Source organism: Galleria mellonella, unplaced genomic scaffold (assembly GCF_026898425.1).
Source record: "Galleria mellonella isolate WM207_F2 unplaced genomic scaffold, CSIRO_AGI_GalMel_v1 utg117, whole genome shotgun sequence".
In the NCBI taxonomy this organism is placed as follows: domain Eukaryota; kingdom Metazoa; phylum Arthropoda; class Insecta; order Lepidoptera; family Pyralidae; genus Galleria; species Galleria mellonella.
In genome coordinates, this window is record NW_026441980.1 from 10,068,325 (window position 1) to 10,088,716 (window position 20,392).

The 20,392-nt window shown below is 30.9% G+C and overlaps 3 protein-coding genes across 8 annotated transcripts in view; 1 reads left to right on the top strand and 2 right to left on the bottom strand.

Moving 5' to 3' along the window:
- Positions 1 to 5,217, bottom strand: part of LOC113511638 (uncharacterized) — a 15,106-nt gene extending 9,889 nt beyond the window's left edge. Inside the window, exons 1-5 of one of the 3 annotated variants that reach the window (XM_052896290.1) lie at positions 4,687 to 5,217; positions 3,741 to 3,838; positions 3,348 to 3,403; positions 2,568 to 2,720; positions 26 to 168 (exon numbers count right to left, since the gene is read on the bottom strand). In XM_052896290.1, the coding sequence (XP_052752250.1) occupies positions 26 to 168; positions 2,568 to 2,720; positions 3,348 to 3,403; positions 3,741 to 3,838; positions 4,687 to 4,881 (645 nt within the window). In that variant the 5' untranslated portion in view covers positions 4,882 to 5,217. Of the gene's footprint in view, positions 1 to 25; positions 169 to 989; positions 2,178 to 2,567; positions 2,721 to 3,326; positions 3,404 to 3,740; positions 3,839 to 4,686 lie in introns of those variants that run through there. The other 2 variants (XM_052896287.1, XM_052896295.1) reach the window with 2 other exon arrangements.
- Positions 1 to 14,214, top strand: part of LOC113511854 (piercer of microtubule wall 1 protein) — a 20,718-nt gene extending 6,504 nt beyond the window's left edge. The window contains exons 1-3 of one of the 4 annotated variants that reach the window (XM_052896358.1): positions 6,255 to 7,378; positions 8,280 to 8,366; positions 10,268 to 10,799. In XM_052896358.1, coding sequence (XP_052752318.1) covers positions 7,216 to 7,378; positions 8,280 to 8,366; positions 10,268 to 10,290 — 273 coding nt within the window. In that variant the 5' untranslated portion in view covers positions 6,255 to 7,215 and the 3' untranslated portion in view covers positions 10,291 to 10,799. Of the gene's footprint in view, positions 1 to 6,254; positions 7,379 to 8,279; positions 8,367 to 9,227; positions 10,800 to 13,818 lie in introns of those variants that run through there. The other 3 variants (XM_031913452.2, XM_052896349.1, XM_052896361.1) reach the window with 3 other exon arrangements.
- Positions 14,215 to 16,403: 2,189 nt separating this feature from the next.
- The window catches only part of LOC113511855 (synapsin), a gene marked incomplete at its 5' end in the record, with an annotated part of 83,597 nt that continues 79,608 nt past the window's right edge, over positions 16,404 to 20,392 (bottom strand). Inside the window, 5 exons of the mRNA XM_052897557.1 lie at positions 16,404 to 17,066; positions 17,749 to 17,980; positions 19,003 to 19,170; positions 19,454 to 19,550; positions 19,925 to 20,037. Coding sequence (XP_052753517.1) covers positions 16,849 to 17,066; positions 17,749 to 17,980; positions 19,003 to 19,170; positions 19,454 to 19,550; positions 19,925 to 20,037 — 828 coding nt within the window. The remainder of the gene's footprint in view (positions 17,067 to 17,748; positions 17,981 to 19,002; positions 19,171 to 19,453; positions 19,551 to 19,924; positions 20,038 to 20,392) is intronic.

Sequence of the window (20,392 nt, forward strand, 5' to 3'; positions counted from 1 at the left end):
GTATACGTTTATAAGTAATGAGTACCTTTTTGCGAAAGTGTAGAGGCACTCCGGCGGGCAGACGGGCGACCAGCCTCATAGCATGTAGCCACTCGGCGTACCCGCCCTCGCCGGGGCCTTCGCCCTCGTCGCCTGGACTCACGCCAAATTTCGCGCCACTCTCGCCCGCTGTATCAAATACGACTTTTTATTATTATGACAAAACATTCCTAATGATTTTGGGATCTGGAGTAAAGAATTTTTGAGGACGAAAGTATGATTTTAAAATCACTTGAATTTATTTATTAACCATTTAGTCGGTAGTTCTTTCGCGAGTGCTGCAAATAGTCATCGTCTATACTGAAATGATACTTTGTATGACTGTAGAAGGTGAATTAGACTAAGCGTCAGAATCCTCATATTTCACCTAGTCTTAACATTTTTTTAATAGATGCTGTAATTCCATATCTACATGTGGTGTCATTCTTGAGGACTAAGATCCCATTCTCAGAATCAAAACATCACAAAAAACTACGTTTTTTTATTCTTTTGATACCTACTAAAAGACTTTTTAATAAATTTACATAACTTCTTTTTATAATTTTCTACTCTTGTATATCTTTTTCACTTTTATATTACCTTGTGCAGTAAGAATTACGTTTAAATGTAGCATTATACTCGTAACTTAATGTATATTAAAAGGTATCAATAACGACCGATGAAATTTACATAATAAATTACTCAGGATAGCTACTGAAGAAATAGGATCATTAACATATTAAATGAATATCATGGAATAAATTTAATTACGATGTTTGTTGAAAATGTGTTGAAAGAAGTAATTTTACAATAACAATAATAAGAGCAAATTGGTAGATTAACTTCGGATTGTGAAATAAGTTATACCTAGGTTCATGTACAAAATAAGAAAACGTATTTTACCTAAATTGTCGGCACTGAATAATATGTTATACATTAGTATAATTAGACTAAATAATATAATTACACACCTGAGCTGGCCCTGGACGACGCTGCTAAGTTTCGGAGGGAGTTTAAAATAGCGCTCATCTGTCCTGCACGTCGTACACATTTGATAATAAACGCATACCTTAAAAATTGCACCAGCCACTGTGCTAACGACCTAACAGTAACAAACTCGATGCAGTGTCACTGCGGGCTAGTATATGCGAGCATTCATGGGTTACGAGTGGATTCGGTTAATGATATATCGAGATGGCAAAACACTCAGAATCATTGAAAAATCAAAGTAGAAATATGAATTATTATATGCCATATTTCGATCGCATTTGAGACTGCGTAGTCGACCAGCTGATGCGATGTTTACTGGGATTGTCGCGAAAGGGAACGGTGGGTCCGTTTGGCTTTTACCAGCGTACTGTATAAAAATTCAAATCGCATCGACTTGTAGGCGCCTAACATAGAGAAAATAGCCTTTACTCACGATGAAATGTCGTTATACGTTTCGTAGTGAAAGTCTCCAGGCATGCGCAGGGCACAAATTTAAGGGTGTCTGTGTGCGTTATATATCGATTTAGCGCCATTGTGCACGTCAGTGTCGGATACAGATAAACAAGAATAGCATCCTGTGACTAGTTTCCTTTGACGCGTGTAAAGTTATTTTGAACTCCTATGAATGAAGTCGTTTGGTAATACTTTCTGATCCTATAATAAATTCGTCGACTTATTTAAACAAAAAAGTGTTTAAAATAGGTATAACGTATAATTATAATTACTTAAAAATGTTTTAGAAGGTACAGATAAGAAAAATCAAATGCTATGTGGTGGGAAAATACTGGGTTGAGAATGAAGAATATATTGAGGATGAAGTCATATCAGCTAGCCTATCTTGACGAATTTACCGAAAGTTAAAAATGATAGTTACATAGCTAAGAGCTCCAAAAATATATCCTGCCAAGTCGATCTCTATGCGGTTTTCCCTGGAAACCATATTAGAGGTTTATTTTTGAATTCGTCACGATGGCGTACTGGCTGGATTTTATTCACATCTATTATACCTCATTGGTGTTTTGGTATAATTATCTTTCATAAAAAAATAATATGTAAATCTCAATACATTTAAAGTACCTAAACACTAATAAAAGTAAATGCATCTTTTATATATCCTAACTTTTTTTTATTTATCATATTGCTATATGGTCACGGCATAGAATGGGCCACCCTTTCCTTTCTCGTGGGTGTCGTAAGTCAAGTAAGTCATTCATTAATGATCGAAGGAGGGGCAGCAGCGCTCCTCTTAAAACATCCCCAAAAGCCTTACTGCGGTTTCCAACCCGCTTGCCAAGCGTGTCAACTACTGGCGAAACCTCCCCATAGGGTCTATGTTCTGCAGTTAACGATTAAACTCTGATATGATAATAATAACTTTCCTTATTTATTTGACAAGAAAATGTAAACAGAAACAGTTATAATAAAACACACCTTATAAACTTAACTTACACCTTCAAAACTTTCTCTTTTTTCTTTTTTTAAGCTATCTTATTTTCGTCTAGAAAAATTAGTAACCACAATCTTATTCATTGCTTAATATTAATTTAACAATTTCTTACTAATATGTCGAAGCAAAACAGTGAAGGCAGCACATAGCCTCTTCTGCTGTCGGCGAAGTCGATCCCTAATTCGAACACTTCTTGCCAAACGTTCACCAGTTATTTTCAATCTATTTTCCCATTCGTTGGTTTGTTCTTTTAGTTCATATATATCTAAAATAAAATCAGAAAGTTCTATACGAGTGTTTGGATTAAGATTATTTTGTTTTATGGTGATCCCATTACTATCAGTGTCCACCATTATTATGAGTACGTGATTATAGGATAAATACACCATTGATCAAAATATAATATAAAATAAAAAAGAAATAACAATTTGAAAAATAATTTGCTAACTAATGTATTCTTATTTCTATTTTTTTTTCTAATGAAATGGACTAAACTCTGTATTATATCTGTACATAAATAAGGTCTTACATATAAGGATAAAACAGAATTATTAGCATAGTCGTATTAGTAAAACAGTGGGGCAATAAAATTTTGTGGCACCATATCTCTAAACTTATCTTTAAAATTTTAATTTGACATCACAAAGAAATCGTTATTCCAAGGATCAATACAAACTAAATTTCTAATAGATTTAAGTTAAAATTATTATTACAATTTAGTATATGATAATCTATAAAACAGTAATTTCGTGAAATTATTAAATTAAAATTATAGATTAGGATATTCTCTTAGTTTACTTATCACAAAATTTTATATTTATTAAAAACTATTTTGGAAATTCTATACAAGTTGTTAGTTGAATTATTTTACCTAAAGATTCTAAATAATTACGTTCTATCGCATCTGTTTGATCAGTACAAGAGGTTACTGATGCTGCCGAAGTAGACCTGAAATCAAGGATGTTTTGTTATAAAAAAAATCAAATAACTCTATATTAATATAATATTCTTATAATAATATTTATTTATTTAACTCTTTATTGCACCATAAATAAAAATATACAATGACAAATGAATAATTCAAATGAAATACAGTAACATAAATACAGATTGAAATATAAAAAATTATTAAAAGGCGGTCTTATCACTGAGTGATTGACTAAAATCTCTTAGATGACAACCTTTAGTTAAGGGAGAACAGATAGAAAAGGGCAGGTGGCGCAAGAGTGAAGTAATAATTTTCGTGCATAAAATACAAAAACATAATTATCGCAAATAATATTACCCCTGGCTATAATCAACGACGCTATCATTACTCCAGTTTTGTTGATCACCATACAGTTCATTTAATAGATTTTCCACTAGCTGTTTCACATTTTGTTTCTGTAAAGTTGTATGAAAATATTTATGTTAATAAATAAATATCAAAAATAAATAAAAATGAACTATTAGACTATTATAGTTTAACATTCGTAAGATCACCAGTGAGTGATTGACTAAAGTCCCTGTAGATGACGAGCATTGCGGTAGTGAAAAGGGCATGCACTAATCAAAATGGGCAATAGAGAGCATAACGTTAAACAATTCCTCAAAACGCTTAATACGATAAGTCTCAGAAAAGCTTATCCCATTCAGATTATGAAACTAGATCCCTGCCAAATTTTACCAAGCGTAAATAATAGTGTATGTCACAGTATAATAACTATATCTATATACATATTTCTGTGTATAACGGTGCTATATATTTTTGCTATTTCCATCAGACAGGCTGCTAGGTTGTTTGCATTAAAGAAATATAGGGTGCTGTTGGAGCATTATCATTCCTAGATAATAATTAAAGTACTGGTTAAAGTGGCTTCAATATAATATATATAAAAAAAAGTGTTCGTTTATTAGAGATTAGTCTCAAGAACTATTATAGGTACTGAACAAGAAAAAAATCCAAGTAGCCATGAGTAGGGCGACTTCTACAGTGATTAATTGAAATATGTATATTCCGGAGAGTTAGTAGATGCAAGTGGCTCAGGACTATTATTCTAGCAGTGGACAAATAACTGCTGAAATAATCTTTTTTACAAGGTTATGGTTCTTAAGTTGCACTTCCGTAACTCACACTTCTTGAATAACACACTTCTTGAATAACACAAAGATAACGATTGAAAGAGATAACGAGATCCGCGCAGGTGTGCCGATATTTTTTCTAGTATAAAATATCTTGCGTATTTTGTTACCTGTGAATAGTCCTTATTCAACGATGGTGGCGGCGGTGGTGGTACTTTAGATGGTAGCTTTGTATCTCTTAATTGAGGTACTTTTATTTTATTCTTCTTTTTTACAGGCTTAGGTTCAGAATTTAATGAAGTAAAATCCAGTTCGAATTTCACCACTTTCAAATTTATTGGCTGATTTATACTTATTGTTTCCATTTGAGATTCAGTTATGAATATATTGATAATATGAAAAATATGATAGGTAATCAGTTAAAAATCACAATTAAGAATATTTTAAAAATAGTAAATTTAAAAAATAATAATTGTTTGATCAGTAGATTGAAAACGATGATACAATTTCTGACACTCAATTTATTTTATTGATGAGATCTGTGAGTTTTACAAGTCACTAATTTTACCTATTTAAAGAGGTTTAACGCGGAATGTTTTAAAATAATAACGAATAGTCTTATAGTTGATGACGTACTATTTTCAACTGCCTTGACCGATTTATACAAACTAGTAAGGATTATGGACGAATGAAGTGAACTGCGTGGCGGTAGTAGCATGGGGCTTGCGATAGTCACCCACTCATTTGTTGCCGGTTGTCGTCCTGATACTGTTGATAACAACTAATATATTCACTCGAATGCATGCCCAATGAGCTAAGCTTCATCGGATATTGTAGTCAAGTGGAGTCATAATAATTTAATTTAATCCGACTACCTAAAAAGTATGATCCAGTCTGTGAGAAAATTGAAGTCTATTCGTTTGGTGAAGATCTTAACTCATTAAGACTTGACATAATACTGTGATTTTGCGTCAAGAAAACATACATTTGCATAATTCATAAGATGACCGTTCATATTATACATTTAATGTTATATTTATATTTTTATATGTAGAGAGTATATAAAATCTTTTGAATATTATGATGTTCAAAAGTGATAGATATAAAAGTTGATAAATTAAAATGCTTAATATTGTAGTTCTCTTTTATTACGTCTTCATCGGTAGGAAAACAAAGACTAATAAAGACAGAATTGTAAATACATAAGAACAATAGAAATATAAAATATGACAGACGGAATATGATGGCCAGTTATATAAAAGGCGTATTGTGATGGCCAGTAATACGCTACAGACCTGTTTGCTTAGTACTAGTATGCGACGATCCTAATATCAATATATCAACATAAATAGATAAAAGTTACAAGTTACTAAACTTAATTATTCCAAAGTGAGCCATAATGTTACTTTTACGTGCACCAAACGTTCATTTAATACTACTTACTTATTATTTTAACATATTGTGTATAGTAACAACTAGTGTTACAACATTCACCTATAATGTCCAGTAATTTTAAAATTTTAATTCACGAAACATTTAATTTATTCACGAAACATTTAATTTAAGTCTGTTGGTACATCGATATGAATTCGAAACAGTATACTCTGTTATGTCCATAGATATTGAAATAACTTTCCATCAGTGGGCCGTCAGCCTGTTTGCCATTCTAAGTTGTATAAAAAAAAAATCACTAGACATTGAAATAACTATAGTTTCCGGGGTAGACCGCGTAAAGACAACTTTACAAGTTCCATTTACAGCAGTGTATCCTCCACCCAACACAAAATGAGTTTACTATTTTATCGTATACGTTTTCTATTAGAAAATATCCTAGTCAATACAAACATATTTATGTGTATATCACATTTACGTTCATTAGAACACAAATATTTGCATGGTGCAAGAATCAAACCATCATGGGACGATAATATACCTAGTATGAGAACTCGCTACACAATCAAGGTTTTTGTGAACAATTTCATTACTATGCCACCTAACAATAATCTACAGGAAACTTTTTGAATAGATTTGTGACCTTAATTGACTGGACTGGGGGTAAGATAAAGCATTACGTAAATGTAAGGCAGGGCATTGGGTTATCTTGCATATTGAGTAGATGTGATTGACGATCGCGTGAATCGTTTTAAGTAAGTTCTATGTCAAACATATAGGTCAATAATATTTATTTATTAGAAATCAGGTTGATCATGAATATGGTCTCCTACGCATTTCTTTATATGGTTTCTTGTAGGTAAATCATAGATCACTTATAGGGATCGATTCTGAATTGCCTGAGTTTGCTGATGATTAAAAAAAAAAATCCGACTAATTATTACTAGTATTATTATTCGAACATTATCCGAAGAGATATAGTGTGAATGTATTAGGATTTAAATCAGGTTCTATAAATATAAATCCAATATTTATATCATAGGTCATTCCTAATTCATAAATGTGGACAATAATGAATAAATAAAAATAAATAGCAAGAAACTATACTAAGGAATATTTGCAATATCGATGTAATGGCAAATAGTAAATATTTCAATATTCATAGAAATTTTTATTGGTTTCTATAGTAACAATATCTGTAAAATATTAGTTGTCATCTATGGTTGTCATGGAGATATTGTATGTTTGATCGAACTGAGAGTCAGCGTATTATTATATTTTTAATTTTAATTTGTGACTTTTAATTAATGACCAACAATCAAGATTTAAAGGAACAACAAATGCACCCAGGATTTTGCTCCGCTACCTGTGTAGATAGAGCCAGCCTTCAGAATGAAATTCAGAAACCTGAACTGAAGACTTCAGATGTGTTCATTACCTGTAATTTACCGAAAAGATTTGATCATCCGCGTACGTTATTTTTCTATCTTTATTCAATTTACTAAAGCTTTTATTTAAATATACGATAGAAAGAAAAAAAAAACTGAGAATGAAGATAAGATTGATTAGCTCCACTGCAATATAATTTCATCCAAATGACAAACACTATCTCTCTAAAATTATTGACAAATTGTGAACCTATGTGTACTATCGGGGGTAAGGGATTGTAAGTATTGCAGCCTGCAGTCCACCCTATCAGCTTTACCTCCACGTGGTCCTCCCTAGAAATCATCGTGCTGAATTGATATTAACAGATATTCATCTCTGACTGGTGTCTAGTGTTTTATTCTATCATTCCATTATCATCTCTGACTGGTTTTAAAAAATCCCGCCAGTGTATATGTTTTTAATTAGAACTTCACGAAGATGCCAAACATAATCGTATTACGCTTTCTTAAATAAATAGTCTGAGAATAAATAAATAAATTTAACATAACATAAAATGTACCCAAATTACTGATAAACTTAATGAGGTTGATGACCTTTTGTTATGCGGGCTATATATACATAAGTACAATAGATTCAAATCAATAAACGAAGAGGTGAAGTTAAAAAATTAAACCGAATATGCAGTTATAAAATGAATAATGATATTGAAAAATGTCACATGCTGTACTATCATTATCAATAGCACAGAATATACTGTATTGCTCATGGTACTTTAGACAACTAAGATAATTATTTTTTTAAGTCAAACATTGCACTATGTGAGACATTTGCTCGATACATTATTTTCTTTTAAAAGAAATATGATCATGTTTGTGCTTATATATTTAAATGTACAAATAAGTATAGATGTTGTAATTAATCATACATTGCGTCATATGATGTTATCAGTATGCGGTGACGTAATTCTATAATTCGATTACAGATTGGTTCAATGGCTATGGATGTCAAGTGAGCAAACAACATCCATTTTATAGAACTTCTGCTAGCGTGTACGGATGGTATCCACCTGGTAAGTGTTTTATTATGAGATTATTTTATTGTAATCGTATTATGTATTTATAGGTGGGTATTACTGGGAAAAATAAATAAAGTTAGCGACCATCCTAGTAGGAAACTATCATTACAGATATCATTGTAGTGTAATCATTACACATTTTATTCATTAACGATCATGCTACCTCTAACTTACCATGCTTTAAGATACCTCAAGTTAACCTTATATTTATATTCATCCAAAGAATATTATAAATGTCAAAGGTCTGAATAACACAATGTTTTTATGCCGGTAATGTGTTTCTATGGCATAAGTCATAACCAAATATTTAAAAAATTGCTGTAATATAAAAATGTAGAATAATAACTTCTTACTAAAATTAATCAATGTATCTTCATTTGTTTTGTAAAAAATAAATCACGACAAACTTGGCATTATTTATTTGTGAAGACACAAGCATCAACAGTTTTTTAAATCATCCTTAGAAATATAAACATTTATTTGGGTAATCATATTGTACAATTATTTATTTATTTACATAATTTATTATTCATAAAAGACATAAGATCATAAAGTAACACTTTTTTTATGACTAGATAAGCTGTTGTCGAGAAAATATTGAAATGGGCAAGATAAAATATTTTTTTATGATTAAAAATTTTATTAATTCATTAAGAATCCCAAGTCAGCAATGATATCAATTTTATTAATTAGTCAATTATAATATAGTAAAAACTTTAGGTTTATAAAGATTTTTTTATTTATTATAAAAGTTATCTATATAATTCATAGACTTTGTGGTTCGTGGTTCGTGGTGAATTTTAATTAGTTTTTATGAATTTAAAACGTAAATAAATATTTATGGCAACATTATAGGCTTGCACTCGGTGCCAACAGTGTTTTTCCCCAAGAATCAAAGATTTTCCAATCATTTGTCGCAGTCAGGCATGTACCGAAATTACTCTCTCAACACCAAGTTGGACCCACAAACTTACAAATAAATATAAATATCTTAAAGGCTTGTTTAAATTTAAGAATTTTAACAATTTTTTGTATAATTTCTTGCAAATATGTATTTTTTTGTGTAACATAATTATCGTATATTTGTTGTATGAATTTTAATAATAAGACTACAAATAATTATATTCGTTTAAATAGGCAATTGTGTACATTTAATAATGATAATTTCGTAGTAACTAATATTTATTTTAATATTAAAAATAATTAATTTATAATAATTAATTTATCGATATACAATGTTAAGTACATTGTATATCGATAAAAAGGGGAAGTTTTTGGACTTTCAGAAAGAATTACCTATAATGAATTATAATTATTTAAGATTGTATTTATTAGTAGTATTGATTGTATTATAAAAAAAAAACCGACTTCAGTTGTGACAAAAGAATCTATTGTGATTTAAAAATTAGACAACTGAATCGATTATGATAAAACTTTTTTGGAACTAATCCATAAGTATTATCCGTATCCTTTTAGATAAAAAAGAATTTTCTAAATAAATTTATAACTTCAGAGGAGATAACAAACATTGACGAGATGTGAGTTATGAGTTTAGAGTAAGAAACATAAAAAAATAAATTAACAACCAAATTGAGAACTTCTTTCCTTTTGAAGTCGTTTGAAAATAGAGTTTTACATTGCCAATATTTGCTTTGCTCAACTGATTGTATTTTTTATTATAGGAATGAGTTTTAGCCTATTAGCTCGTATGTGTGTGTTTTGCGATGCAATTCCAGAAGGTCTTACTAGACATAAAGTACACCTCAGACCTTACCACGATTGTGTCTATATTTTATTTTTTTCTTCATTTCATTTTGTAGCACTATTATGAAAACCTAATAGTTTTCTGGCCCTGCTAATACTTCTTACTCAAGATTGTTGTCTTTTTGTTACAGTACCAAGGTGTAAGTACATATGATATTTTGTTTGAGATACATACGTGAAACATGTGACACCATCTCATTACACGAAATTTACGTTCCCAAGCTATCAATATTTATTATAAGTAGGTATCCCTGCTGAGTAATAAATTATTTAATTACCTATTACAATATTCAACTATCTCGTCTTGTTTGACACTTAGAACAAAAGTCACTTTTTTATCTATTAGGAATTTATTAGGAAGTTGTTCAACTTATTAGATATAGTTTAAGATTTTATTTTACTAGAAAGTTAAATTTAAAATTGACCACATTTGTATGGGTCTAATATATACACTTAAGTCGTAATAAGTCATTTAACCTAGTCGCATAAAATATAATCGAATCTTTTTGAAGTCAGCTGATAAAAATATATATCTGTCTGTGAAAGAGCTTAGAACTAAGTTACAAATAATTTCATCAATAAATATATACTTATAGTAGCTAAAAGTTGTGTAATTTCTTTCAAAATTTAATTCAGTTTAATGGGAATATATACCTACAATGTATATTGTATCTATATTGTATCAAGGATCTATTCTCGGTCCATTTTTATTCCTAGTTTACATTAATGATCTCCCATATGCCATGCAGGATAGATGCGGCATAGTATTATTTGCAGACGATACTTCATTGATTTTTAAAGTTAATAGAATGACTAATAATTATGACGATGTAAATAGTGCTTTGCGGCGTCTCCTGCACTAGTTTACAACTAACAATATTATGTTAAACGCTAAAAAAACAAAATGTGTTAATTTCTCTCTGTCTAAAAGTTTTAATACTAATTGCAATATTAAATTAAATGACGAATCTCTCGAATTTATAGAATCTACTGTCTTTCTAGGAATCACACTAGATAATAAAACACAATGGGGTGTACAAATTCAAAGCCTTGCAGCGAAACTAAGTTCAGCAGCTTTTGCCGTGCGTAAGGTTAGACAGTACACTAATACTGATACTGCTAGATTAGTCTATTTTAGTTATTTTCATAGTTTACTCTCTTATGGAATATTACTATGGGGAAAAGCGGCAGATATTAAGAATATATTCATATTACAAAAACGTGCCGTTCGAGCGATCTACTGTATGAAGAGTCGTGACTCATTAAGAGAGAAATTCAAAGAGGCAAATATTCTCACCGTTGCTTCTCAATTTATATATTCAAATATCCTATATGTTCATAAAAATCTTGACTTATTTCCAAAAAACAGCAATATTCATAATATTAATACTAGATTTAAAGACAAACTTACTGTCCCCAAGTATCGTTTAGAAAAAGTTAATAGGTCTTTTATGGGAATAGGTATAAAAATTTACAATAAGATACCAAAGGATATGTTGGAATTACCCTTAAATAAATTCAAAACATCTGTTAAATCATATTTACTGAGCAAAGCCTATTACTCACTAAACGATTACTTGAATGACGAGTGTGCATGGCAATAGTTGTTCATGCACTGAATTTTCATTTAATGTTAGACTAGACACCTATATAAATATACATTGTAAATAAACTGGCTTTAAAAAAAAAAAGTAATTCAATTGAGTTTCTTGCCAGTTCTTCTCAATTGGATCTATATACTGAACTGAACGGTAGGGAAAAAAATAAAATTATAATGTAAACATTTGACGTTCATAAGCGGCTAAAATGTCCTTACATGAATAAATGATTTTTGAATTTTGAATTTTTTGAATTTTATTATTTCTTTTTATTAAAACAACATTGTAATTTTTTGCTTTATACAATAATTGTTTAATAATTAGGAGAATAATGTTTAGTTTTAAAGTTACAATGCGAATGTAAGTTTATGTAAATGATTCACGTTTAATAAATTCTATCATTAAAATAATTAATTTTATTTCATATACAATCATCATTTCATTTAATTATCGTTTATTGTAGAATATTCCCATAGCCTGTTCTAGTTATTATGCAGTTTCCAAAAAATGATAATAATAAATAATAAAAATGAAATAATTAGGAGGTCATCAAAATAAAACTACATATATGTATATTATTTATATCAGATTACGTTATATGTTACGAACTTTGATATCCGTGTGGTGATGGAAAATACAATGTGTCATTACTCTTTTTCATACGCAAATAATAGTAAAAGTTAAATTATAGTATTTTGTAAGGGTAGTAACATATTTTTTTGTTGTATACAAGTATGGTGGCAAACAAGAAAACGGTCTGTCTAATGGTAAACGGGGTTACCGTAGCCTATGCACGCCTGTAACACTAGGGTCGTCGTGCGTACGTGGCCTACCCTTAAGAAATCTTAATACGCCCTGTTTGAAGAACCCCATGCTACAGTCTCTAACGAAAGCCTCGGCAGGAAAATCATTACATAATCTGAGAGTTCGCGGAAGAAAGCTTCTCTAAAATCGCATTGTACGTGATAATTTCTATTCCTAGGGTTGAGGATGGATTCCCTGCCAATGCCATGCGGTACGCTGGTGAAAGGTGACTGTAGGCATCGTATTGAATCATAATAAAATTCTATATCAAAAGTAGCTTAAAAACATAATAATAATAGCAAAATTTCCAATTGTTGTCAAATAAAAAATTGACGTGTGGTTCCGGCATAGAATAAGCCAATCCTTCCTTTCCCGTGGGTGGCGTAAGAGGTGACTAAGGGAGGGCGAGAGATGGGCAGAAGCGTCCCTATTAAACATCTCCAAAGCCTAACTGCGATTGTTAATCCGCCTGGCTAGCGTGGTAACTACTGCTAAAACTCCCAAGGTGGAGGCTTATTTTCAGCTGTGGAGAGTTAAAGGTTAATATAATGATGATGAATAGCCAAATATCCTCTTCTTATGGCGAACATAATCCAATCATGGGATAATAATAGGTTGTTATCGTTATGGTTACGAGTTTTGTGTGACACGCATTGACACATACTTACCATTATATTTATTCCTGAGGTAAAATAATACAATATGTGTGTTGTTGTACTACTGTCTTAAAAGTAAAAAGGGACAAAAATCAAAACACATTAGTCCTTAGGAGTTACTAGTTAGTTAATTTAAAATAGAATGATACATTCCAATATTATACAGACGAAATCGCTTTGGTTTATGCTGGCAAGGCACTAGTGCATCATTGATGATCAGTTAATCCATTGTGGCGTATTCGCCAGGAATTAATCGTGACAGCTACTAAAGGAAACTGCGTCGAGATTAAATTGAACAGAAATTGTATAGAATAGAATGTTTGTAGAATTTATGCAATGCTTTATAATAGTTACTTATATACGGCAAGTTATCTTTGACATATGATGTAAATCTTTTGCTGGATATTTTTACTGATTTTTGTTTTTTTAGAAATTAAATAACATCTATCATACTACATAATCCTTATAGTCACTATACGTGGCCAAAAAGAGTACCTAAGTCTAATCCAGTTATGCAAATTACTTTTAAGCGTGTTTCAAACATATTACCAAAAATACCTACTACTCCGAATTACAAGAAACTTACTTTTTTATTGCATTACTTAACCTATTTTGGCGTTACAGGAATCCATTCAGTTCCATCTGTATACTTCCCGGCCGGTCAATCATTTACAAATCGCCTCGCTGCAGCAGGGATGTACAGGAACTATAGTCTTAATACCGGTATGGATCCAACTGGGTACGCTTGAACAGTTTGTGAATTTCTGAAGTCTGCAATATTTTGTCTGTACTTTCCTATTACGAAAATAATAATATACTATCAAAATCAACCACGGAAAATTCCAATACAAATTTGTGTTTTCAATTGAGTATTAATTATTATTTAGATATTGTTATTTATGTATTGATAGAACTCGAAATTTTGTATTTTATTGATTATTTCATAATACGTAAATTTTCTTTACAACTTTTATATCATGTGATCTATTTAAACATGCAGCAATATATACGTAATTACTATCCGTGCATTATTATTTTGAATTTTCATGTCTATACGTTGGAGGTTAGATATAAATTTAAAAGACGGAAATAAATCAATTTGTCTCCAGAACTTTATATATTTAAAAAACGAGTTATGAAAGTGTACTAGTATAATACATAATGTAAGACTGTGTGCGAGACGTGTGTCTATACCTAAAGCTAGAAGTCTTTGGCACCCGTTCTAACTATTCCGTAAGGAATCTGGCGTATATGAAATAAAAGTTTTTTATTCGGTAGGTACTTACCAAAAGAGGTATTTATTATTATTATTATTAAATAGATTAACATGCATTCAAATTCCATTAACATATTCCATTCGTAGACATGGTTGTCACAGTTATTATATCATGATCCGCTTGAACTACAATTATTCATCATCAATAAAAAAGTGATTTTGAGATTAAAATGACGTAACTATGTATTTATGAATGACTACTTATTTTTATATCATCTGATAAAGATTATATTGTGCTTGGGCAAACATGGACAATAATTGTGATATACCATGTCAACTGTATTGCAAGAATAAACCACGATAAAAGGTCATCGATATAACGTAGGTACTTGTATGATACAATTATTATGATATTGTTTTATCGTGATATATCTTGAAAACACTTATTCTCCATTTATGAGTATATAATTGTATAACTCGTTTAGCAACAACAACAACAGCTTTATATTAACTTTAGTATTCATAATAATTATTATCTTAATAGTTAACAAACGGAATATTTTTTTATATTTACGTAAAATAAAGTTAACTGAAACAGTTAAACAATTCTGTATATATATATATATATATTATAAATTCCTCATTTGCTACACAGTTTGCAAAATTAAACTAAATAGTAAATATTATATTATATGTCAGTAGTAGTTTTTTAATTGCGCATTTTATAGACACTTATGTATCATAATAATTACACGTATATCATGGCTGTTAATACTAAGGTATTTCGTGTCAAAATCTAGCTACAAGTGCAATATATATGTATAATCTAAGCATTGCATACCATATTTCATTTAGAGGTATGACACGACGCCAAGGCCCCAACAACACAAGTTATTATATTTATCTAAAATTCAATGAGACTTCAGTCTCATCAACAGTCCTTTGTAACCGTTTTGTAGGTGATATTTGCACAAATTTATAGGTACTTAAACAAAATTTTCAGAGAATTCACATGAATAGCACAAAGAGTTTTATTATCTTAAATTATTATTACATATAGCTATTTTTCGTTGTAAAATCTACAATAAGTAACAAATGGGCTTTGGTAGACACCTATTGAATATTGTAGTATAAATGCAATCTCTTTTTAAAATAACCTTATACATATTATTAAGTTATTTATTCAACGAATTTATGCGTATATATTTTGACTACACATTTATAAAGTATCTACTTTGCATTAGCTAAAGAACGAGTCATTATTATAAATAGCTTAATTTAAAATTTGCTAAACAGATATGAAAGCGCAATTTACTTCACGAAATAGTTAACATTTATGTCTTCCTGATATGACAGATCATCAGACTTGTTGACTCCGATCTTTTACCATCCAACAATTTGTTAATTATAATTTTACTATAATAAATAGGTACGCGAAGTTTAATGCTCGAGATGCTTACTCTTATTTCGCGTTATATAAGTGAAAATATAATTAAATAAAATATGAAATGTGTAGCAATTGTAAAACAACTCACTACTCGAATACATGAGCATGAACGTGTAACAAGAAATTCTTAATACTATTACATACAACTACGTAATAAGGTATATAAAATGTGGATCAATTCTTGCATTTAACAATATTGTCTTAAATAGCATTGCTAACATCCCACATACCAACAATTTAGACAGGTATTAAATACACGACAGATTTAAATGAAAGATCAATAATCCTATAAAATAAATTCGTCAACTGTAATGATATTCTTAATACGTTCATATCTACTTATTGCCACAACATATTATTTGTCCTCGACAATAATAAATATCAATAATAAAAATGAGTCGATTTTACAATAAATAATGGAGTTTCCATCGTCAGTGACCTCATACGAAAGTGCAGCGAGTGTAGAAGGAGTCTGAGACTGTGAGACAGAAACACTACATTCACGGCGCGTGCGGCCGTGTGACCAACGGGTTCGATCACAATGCAGCTCAGTTGATTCGTATTTTCATATTTATAATAAACTTACTGTAAAAAATCTATAGTTATTTTACATTAAAACTATGCTTATCATTTTGTTTAAAAGTTTCGCTTCGTACACTCGGTTCGAGGGATGGTCCCTTCAAAACAGGTGCTATTGGAAACGTCACATTTCGGAATCGAGTATTATAATGCAAATTGCTTCACGAGCAAAAACAGAGTTTATTTGCATATGAACTATAAGTAATCAAATGTAAAATCTTGTATGAAGATGTTTACTTTTAGTTTAGGTTAAATAAATAAGCCATAGTTTGTTGTTGTTTCGGGCAAAAGACGTGCACATATACCACTTTTAATTATATTGATTGGTCTTAAATTTGTTTTCTCGACGACAGTATCTATAATGTTACGATAATACACTGTCTATTGTCCGAACAAAAACTATACAAAGTTATTACATGTCACCGAAAATGCCAGCGAAGGTTTTTCGCAGATTTTTCATTGTGTCCTCTGCATCCTCTGTAAGGGCAGCACTAAGGGAACCTTGACGAGCAAAACCTCCTCGTCCGGACGTAGGTCCTGAACCTGGAGCACCACCAGTGGCAGTGGCTGCTGGGTTGCTTGTAGTACTCGGTGCCGCCGATGCAGACGATACCGTTGATGACTGGGAAGCTAAACATTTAAAATTAAGTTTATACAAATGTTCAGTGGAAAAAAATAAAGAAGACTATCCGAGAACAGGAGAGTAATTATTAAAAGGAGCGGAATAGTCAAATGAGTACTTTTTCTTTTTTATACAGATCAGTCAAAGTGACCACACCCTATTGGAGGGTAAGTAGGTGATGTAATCCAAACGTGAAGGTCGTCGTCACTACAATTTATATTGTGTTGGTGATTGTCATTTTGACAGCCTGAAAATACATATATTCAGGGCCTGCTTAATTGCCGCAAGATTATCGGTAGGAGGAAACACATGACCGGGAAGTGAATTCCAAACTTTAATAACTTGAGGTGGTGTGTGTGATGGTGTGAGCCAAGCACGTGTTCTTTCCTTTAATAAGTCCACCAAGATATACCTATTAGTAACAAGATTGTAAGCTACAGGTATTTTCTTTAAGTAATGATGCAATTTCGGTGTATTCTATAAAAATAATAATTACATTAATACAAGAAAAGGAAATATGGTTTTCATGTAGTAGTTATAGGGGATGTCTGCACAGAAATGACCAGTTAAAGTGATGATGATGATGATGATAATTACAATTTTATTTTTTTATGTTACATAAGATTTATTGTATTCAATTTCCTAAATCTCATGGAACACAATACCCTTTGTACTTCACAAAAAACATACCCTGAGAGTCGCGTCTGGTGAGCGGTGGTGGTGGCGGCTGCGTGGGCTCAGCTGGTATGGGCGGCAGCGGACGGTCAATACTGGCTGCGGAGGCCAGCGGGGCAGGCGGCGGTGCGCTCGGTGGTCCAGCACCCGGTAGAGGCATCGACCGCTCCTCGGGTGACGTCGCCGCCGAGCTGCCCGACACCGATGATCGAGATGTCGTCTTCGTGATACCGGGCCGACATACCGACTAGAATTACATTATTATTATTTTAAAATTTAATAGGTACTTGATACAAATATAACTTATCGCACGCCTGATAAAAAAGATTTTTTAAAGAGGTGAAAATGGAATGGTAATGGTAAACAGATGAGAAGGAAATCTAAACTCAGGTCAATTTGCCCACCATCTACTAACTAGTAGAAAATTCACGATAGAGAATGGTAACTGTCGCCTCTAAACATGAACATCATTGGCTAAAAAGAATATATTGTGCTATTCATGCGTTGCCATTCTTGAGGACTAGATATTATGCCTCAGTAATTTCTCTGCCATACTCCAATCTTAAAAATGCGTGGTGGCGGGAACAAGAGTCGAACAAATGTACTACGTTATACTATGTTTATGAATGTACCAATGTAGACAACTAATAAATGATATCCGTGTCAGAGACTCCATCTTTTAATAAATTTTATTAAAAAATATTAATAAATTATTGTTTACGGTTTAAAAATATATCTTACTTTAGTTAGTTGTCTACGAGATTATCATAATGTTCAATATGTTAGTCATTTTTACTATTATACTTATATTGATTTTATTTATTTATTCTTTATTGATCACATTACAAAAAAAATGTCTGGTAAACAAGGCGGACTTAATACTATATAGCATTCTTTCCCAGTCAACCTTTGGCAAAACAAATTTAATTATGCGATGAAAAAAATTAATTTAAAATTGTTGCAAATAAATATTTACACGTATATGATAATAAAATAATTGATATATATATATATATATATATATATATATATATATATATATATATATATATATATATATATATATATAAAGAGTCACTCAAGAGTCATTTATCTTGATTCTTCTCAGCAAATTACATAAATTACAACAACAATTGACATCTGTAGTCAAATTATAACATAATATGAGATTATAAAAAATTCATACAAGTCCAGAATATTCTTTAATTAAAACGAAACTGGAACAAACCTATCAGATTTAAATAGGTTCATTATACGGCCAATGTTTACCTGCATACGCTGCAGTACAAGCTCAGCGAGATGTCGTCTATCTTCTTCTTGAGAATCACCCATGAACGATGTAGCCGAATCGTTCAATTCTATGATGTGTTCACGGCCATCTTTGCCCACTACGAGTTCCAGGGCACAAACTTCCAATCCACCAAAGATTTCACTCACCTAACGAAATATGTACAAGTATATTAAGTGATAGTTCACAGATGCTTAGAAAACACGATTACTTGACTCATAGGTGGATATTTATTATTATAACTCTGTGTTGTGAAAACACTTTTCTCTATGATTGAGAAAGTAGAAAAACTGGTCGTCTTTGGTTAATAATAAAATTAGGTTCCTACTTAATTTAAATACCTTGATTAATAATACAAAAAAAAAACAAGTTAGTAAATAATTATAGTATCCATCAAAAATAAATAAATATTAGTTCAATCCTATTTCATACCTCGTCTATCCACATCTTATATCTGTCGTTCATGCCGATAGCTTCTAACATGGCAGAACCTTGATTGGTCTTCCAATTTCCCGATATAGATTTACGCCTGAAAAAAAAGTTTAAAAAAAATACGTAATTACTATAATTTACTGTGAATTTGTAATCTTCTTCTATAACGCCTGCCCTATACAAATTATTGAGATTGAATGTTATTAATTATTAACTTAGTTATTCTTGTAGGCGTTTTATTGCAAGCACAGAATTTTTAACCGAAAATTATTATTTATTGTCTGTATTATGACTTGTTAATGAGACTATATTTATAAGTAACAATTATGGTTTTATTATTTCCAATAGCTGCTATTATGTAACTACATACTAACATAGATATTTCTATGTAAGTACTAACATATTTAGATATATTTACATCGACCTCAATTAAAAGAAGCTCTACTATTCATGTACTTTTATTGTACTTACATGAAAGCTTTGTAGTTAGTGCCAATTTTTTGTATGTGAATATCATACTTTGCGTCTATATAAGGTTCAACAGTACAATAAGTACCCAACATAGCCACTACTCCAGCAATATCCTGAAAAAAAAATGGCGAGGTTATTAAAGTTTGTAAATATATTAAAAAAAACTATATTATAAAAGCAGCAACATGTAACTGTTCTTCACCCATTATAATGGTGTATGTTGTTCTATGCCTCTACCATCGTCCAATGAGATAAAGAATTTTTACTTAGACATATAAAGTATTTATAAGTTGTTGTAAACTACGTTTATTTACAATAACTATATACTGGTACGTACTATAATCTCAGATTTTTATAGTTACATACATACATACATATCTGTCACGCCTGTCTCCCATTAGGGTAGGCAGAAACAATGGAACGCCAAATGCTTCAATTCAAACAAACCTCTTCCGCTACTTCCACATT